Raw genomic sequence first — 6,353 nt, 5'->3', positions numbered from 1 at the left:
TATCATATTAAAATAGTATTTAAAAACACAGTTTTTTATTATAGTTTATTTTATTTTTTTTAAAGTAAATAATTGGAAACAACATAAAAACAATAAAACTCGAATCAACGAGACTCCAAAATCAAACAAAAACAATGTTTTTATCGAATTTATTTTATAAATAAAAAAGAAAGTTTTTTATTTAGAAAAATCAGAAAGAATTATGGTGTGACTTTCTCCCTATTCTTTATTGAAAAATTATCCAATAACAAATTATTGCCTTTTTAAATTGTGAAAAAATAGTGTGTTTTTTCTCGACATACAAATATTTTTTAACCAAATGTATTGAATAACACACAAAAACACACAATAAACTTGAATTTATTCACCATACAGAAATGATTGCCGCACTTTCGGATCGTCCACAGTATTCTCCCAGTCTTTTTTAACGTTTTTCTGCACGGCTGGAAAACCCGTTTTACTTTCATTTACTGACTAAATCATACACAATTTTAACCAAAGTTTCAATTTGCCTCAAATAATTGAAGTTTTTGTGAATAAAAAACAAAAAACACGAGAAATTACAACGGACATGTGCAGCTCCCTTTTACCGCTTCTGATAATTTACACAAAATTATCCGTCTTACATTGTTTTTATTGACCAATATTAATAAATTGCTTCGTTTATTTTATAAAAAGTTTCAAAAAAGCAAGTACAACGAAATAACGAGTCATTTATCGCTTGCTTGACAGGCACTTGAAAACCCGCTTAAAATGGATGCACTCACGTTCAGTTGGTGAGTAAGTCCAAAGTGCGTTTTTTCAGTTTGACTGTGAAATACATTTCTGAGAGAATGAGGAATTTAACAGAGGGGGGTGTGAAATAAAGGTGCAGTCGGTCTCTGCTTAGAGACATTGAAAAGTGTCATATTAAAAACACGTGCTGGCCCGTGTATTAACTATGTTGCTCGAGAGGCAATCGATTTGACTGTTGAGTATTTGTTTAATGGACGATTAAAAAAATAGAAAAAATATTAAAAAATAATAGGTGGTGTGAAAAAAAGGTACATTCGCGGGTTAGTTTTTTTGAGTTTTTTATTTCTGCAAAAAATTGAAAATTTTTTATAAAAAGTTCATTATTTTTGATAAATTCTGAGTTTTTTGGTTATTTTGGCTTCAAAGAACAGTTTCGAAGTCAATCTTTCTTGCTTTTGCTTTTATTATTCGGCAAATCCAGCCTTTATTTTACTTAAATAATAATTCACAACTATCAATTACAAACATCGGCATCTTGAAAAAGTAATAGATATTCTTTTAAATTTCGTTTTTTGAATCAAATCGAGGAAAAGGAAAAAAAAATAAACTATACAAAAAACAATAATCGTATCATTATTTTACTATTAAATTATCAAAAGCGGTTTTTTTCCTGAAGAGGTTATTTTCACACCTTCAGATATTAACAAATTGTGCGCTTATTTTAAAATATGTTAAATGCTTTCTTTTTTGTTTTTTGATAATGGTTGTTTTAACATCTGTTCACTTTTATATACAAACTTGACGCTTCCATGGCTCGGTATTTTTTGCTTTTTTGCACTGAAAATTTTTTTGGCAATTTTTATAAAAGTAATTTAAAAACTCCCCTCATACTTACTTTTTTAATGGTATATTGAATAGTATATTTACCATTAAAAATTATTAATTGTATATAATAAAAATATTATAATAATTTGGTTGTTTATATAGTTTTTTTAATAATATGATTATAATAATTTTTATTTTTTAATTGTGTTTTATAATGGTTAATAATATAATATAATAATAATAATAAATTAATAAAATTTAATAGTATATAAATTATATTATTAATCAAATAATTTATTATACAACTATAATAAATATACAAACATATAAACTATAACAATATAACAAAAATATAATGTTGTAATATTAATAATAATAAAATATATAATAAAAATAGTACATAATTTTCGTCTCAAATACTTAACATTTGATAAACAATATATTTTGATATAACAAAACTATATTAATTATTAAAAACAACTACAAACTAATAGTATAATAGAATGAGTGATATACCCTTGAATAAAATAAACTATATATAAAGAATATAATTAATTATTATTTATTAATATAAATTATTTTTTTGTATATTTTGTATAATTATATAATAAAAAAGCTTAATTATTAATATATTTAATTATAATTAAATAATTAGATAAAACAAACAATAAATAAAAATTGTGTTAATTGTTTAACAAATATTATACTATTAGTTAATTTTGATTCAAACTATTATTACAATTAATTGTAATTAATTTATTTTTTAATTATATATATTATTTGATTTGTTTTTATATAACTACAATTTATTGCAAATTTAATTATATTTATTAAGAATTACATATTATATTTTTTATTCACAAACACATGAAAACAATTTAAACCAAACCCACCTTACAAACAATTCAATTACTATCTGTGTTTATTATTCTTCTTTTGAATTGAGTTTCTTTTATATTATAGTATTATGGGTTTTAATAAATTTGATTAAAACAAAACTATATATTTTTATATTTTATCAATTTAAATTATATGTTTTTTTATGGAACAGTCATTTACATGTTAAATAATAAAACAAATGTAATAATATTAGACTATTGTTTAAATGTTTATAATCTATTTAATTTATGCATTGTTTACACCAAAATATGTGTGATGATCATAATGATGATAATGTTCTACCAATATAACTAAACATTTTAGTGTAATAACGTGAATATGGGTTGGAGTATACACTCCAAATAGCAAATGTATTAAAAGTTAAAACCAAATAAAACAATTGACTCAATTAATTCAATACACACTAACACGTGTTTTAAATTTATACAAAAAGCGCTACATCCCTTTAATTGTTTTTGGTTGTATTAAATATTTCCAAAGTGTAATACATTTAATTATCATTGCTATTAGTCAACAACAACTTTTTATCCAAATAAATGTATTATTCAACATTAAGATATTTATTACTTATAATCATACTTTTTATACTGCAATTCTTATGATAATCAAGGCAACATATACTACAATTAGAATTTATTTTTACTTTTTGTTGTTTTTAATAAACGGATTTGTTTATTATTATTATTATTATTATTATTATTATTATTATTATTATTATTATTATTATTATTATTATTATATTTTTATAATAAAATTGTTAAAATATAAACTAAAATCCAATTCAAATAACAAAAAAGCATTTGTTGTTTTTAATACAGTAAAACAACCTCTCGTATGCAGTTTGGAGTAGCATGTTCTTTGATCTCATTTGCTTGAGTTTAGAAAAAAATCTTTCAACATCAACGGAAGTTGGATAAACACACACCATGCACTGAACAACACTTTGTAAGTTTATCAATTTGAGTTGTTCCAGTACATCATAAACTTCTAGAAGTGTAACTCGTTGCCTGGTGTTTGTTAAACGCATAAGTTTTTCATGAAAAGTGCTCTGCGATTTTTTCACTTTTTTGATTATCAACTCCTTTTCAAAAGACGTCATTCTATTTACATAAGCAATAAATTTGGTGATTTCATCATTGAAGACCGAGCTAAATGTATGACTCTTTGTCATGTATTCAGGTAACAGGTTCTTTGTAATCACATCATCAGGAATATAAAAGACTTCTAAAAGTTCTGAAAAAAATGTGTAATTGGAGTTTCTCTTGAAAATTGAAGCTTCGACGCTGCCTGTTCTCCAATTAACATTCGAATCGTTAACGCTGTTCATGTTAACCGATTGACTAATTTGTGTAAATCTAAGTGATAATTGGCACTTCAGTCTATAAAGCACCCGAAGTACAAAAGAGTCTTTGACTTCCATTATTTCCCTTATATCTCTGAAAAAGACCCATGTGCCATCCTCCACCTCTTTTATGATTATATTTATATATAACATAAACATGTCGACACGTTCAACACACTCGAAGAGCAGGAGACTGTCTTCTTGTAAAGAAGAGCACATAATGAAAAGGAGTTCAAATATTTTCTTCGATTTATAAAACACGTTTCTTATTGGTGGTGAATTAAGATTAAATAGAACTTGTCGTGCTTCATCAGAGTCCTCTTCTTCAGCGTCATCACTTCCCAACATTTCTTGTCGTTGTTGTTCGTGTCTAAATTGTCGGTTCTTTTTTTGTTTTGACAGTTTTATTTTGTCTTCAAAGAATGTGAATTTGTTGGATGCAAGTTCAATTGATAACTCTTCATATACACTTGGAGTTGAAACGTAATTAATAACGTCTTCGTAGTTGTTTATAATTTCTGTGATATTTCTCGATATCCAGAACCAACGCTTGAAAGAATATGTCGAGTTTATATCATGATTAAGTCCACACCTGGTATTATAATCATTCAGACGACTTTTCTTACAGAACCACTTGATAAACACTTTCACAAGAAAAATTTCTGGTTCTTTTTCAAGGCCTTCTCCACGCAATGCCAGTCGATGGGCACTACACCAGAACTGTTTGATGTCGGAGTCAATCAATTCTCTTCCAAGTGGAAGCTCTTTTTGTACCAATTCGTTCATTTTAATAAGCACACTGCCATTAAATCCAGACCATGAAGCGATTCCGTCTGACGTCACATTTACTATGCGGTGACAAATCAACCCCAAATCTGTCAATTTTGAAACCAACCATTTAGCTAGAGTCTCTGCATCCAATTCACCTTTATATTGACGAAGAAGTAGAGGCATAGAATAACAATTGCGTCCTTTTATTAAACGTAACATGACGCAAAAGATTTCAACGTCATCTTTTGTTGTTGAATCCACGGAAATGGCCAAGCAGTCGTGAAGTTCTCTTTCATCTCTAATTGTACTCATTAAAACGTTGTTGGTTTTTTTGATTTGATTTACACTTGTTCTTTGGCTTATCGCTAAAGTTTTGGAGCGAGACAACGTTTCACGACTCAACGCCGCATCGCTAATCAAAATACATGTTTTAACAGCTTTCTTTTGTTTTTCAGACATCAAAGACTCGTTAGTAATACTGTTAATAACATAGTCTGTTATTTTACGTTGTCTAACTTCCATCGCAAACAACCGTTTTTTGTTTGTGATTGTGTTTATTTCATCAAACAAACAATCAAAGGCTACAATGAACCGTTCCAAAGAGAAATCGCCGTGTTTATCATAAGAAAATTTACGAACGGTTTCGGATGCTTCATCAATATCTACGTTTTCCATCCCACAATCTTTGTATTCTTTAAATACACCATTCTCAAACAAGTCAAGTTCTAAAAGAACAGTATTTATATTATTAAGTGATACTTCGTTTGACATTTCTGCTAAGTGAAACATTAATCTTTCACCAACACCAGTTGGAACCATTTGTTCTTTTTCTCTTGTTTCTTTTTCTTCGTATAAACTTTCGGCGTTAATTGTATCATTTATGAGTTCTTGATTTTCTTCTATTTCGGTGTTGGAGTATTCTTCTTCATTACTTTGAAAATTTATACGTAGTGTTGTTTGGTGTGCTTCTCGTTGAATATTCTGTTCTCCAATTAAATTGGTTGGTGGTTCTTGAAAAACATCTAATGTCCGCTTTGATTGTGTTTCAAAATATCGCTTTGAACTTGGAAGCGATGCAAACTTGATAAAAAAGAGTTCGGTTATTTGTGCTTTCGTTCTTGTAATATTAGGTTCTATTTTTGAAGTTATATCAACATATATCGAATCGTAGTAAGCCACAAAAATATTAACAAAGCATTTCTTCGTCTTCTTTATTAGTTTGATAGTTTTTATGATGAACTTGTTTATAACATGAAGTGTGTGCGTTTTTTGCTGTAAACCATTTCCCGTGGTATAAACAAAAACAAAAAGTATCAATACCATATATCGCTTCAACATAATCAAGTGATAACTCTTTTAACGAATATGAATAAAACAATTCTTTGTGAAGTTGCATTTAAGTTTTTTAAGTTTATAAAAAAAAATATAAGAAGTTGAAATTAAAATGTATTATTATTATATATTATATATTAATATAATTTGTTTAAGTTTTATTATTAATGAAACTATATTTTGGTTTAATATATAAATTATTTATAACTCATTTTGTTTTTTTTGAATGATAGATCATGAATTGAATGTTTAATATGTTTATCAAATAAATCTCACTGTTATTGTTTTAATGTTGTGTTTCAATGTGATTAAACATACAAAATGTCAAAAAACATAATCAAAATGGTTTACCTAATATGGTGCTTCGATGTATGTCAATGTAGTTTCTTTTAAACATATTTATTTATTTCTTTAACTTATTCAAAACCATAATAAATTAACTTTTTAA

The 6,353-nt window shown here is 26.6% G+C and overlaps 1 protein-coding gene across 1 annotated transcript; it reads right to left on the bottom strand.

Annotated features, from left to right (window-relative positions):
* Positions 1 to 3,241: 3,241 nt before the first annotated feature.
* EIN_465850 (hypothetical protein) lies at positions 3,242 to 5,392 on the bottom strand (the record flags this gene model as incomplete). The annotated part of the gene is made up of 1 exon (XM_004184825.1): positions 3,242 to 5,392. The coding sequence occupies one exon, from the start codon at positions 5,390 to 5,392 to the stop codon at positions 3,242 to 3,244; it is 2,151 nt and encodes a 716-aa protein (XP_004184873.1).
* Positions 5,393 to 6,353: the final 961 nt, after the last annotated feature.

The sequence above is a fragment of the Entamoeba invadens genome (genome assembly GCF_000330505.1).
Source record: "Entamoeba invadens IP1 unplaced genomic scaffold scaff_1105074725423, whole genome shotgun sequence".
Classification (NCBI taxonomy): Eukaryota; Evosea; order Mastigamoebida; family Endamoebidae; genus Entamoeba; species Entamoeba invadens.
The sequence above is the reverse complement of the archived record's forward strand: the minus strand, read 5'-3'. Positions and strand labels throughout refer to the sequence as shown.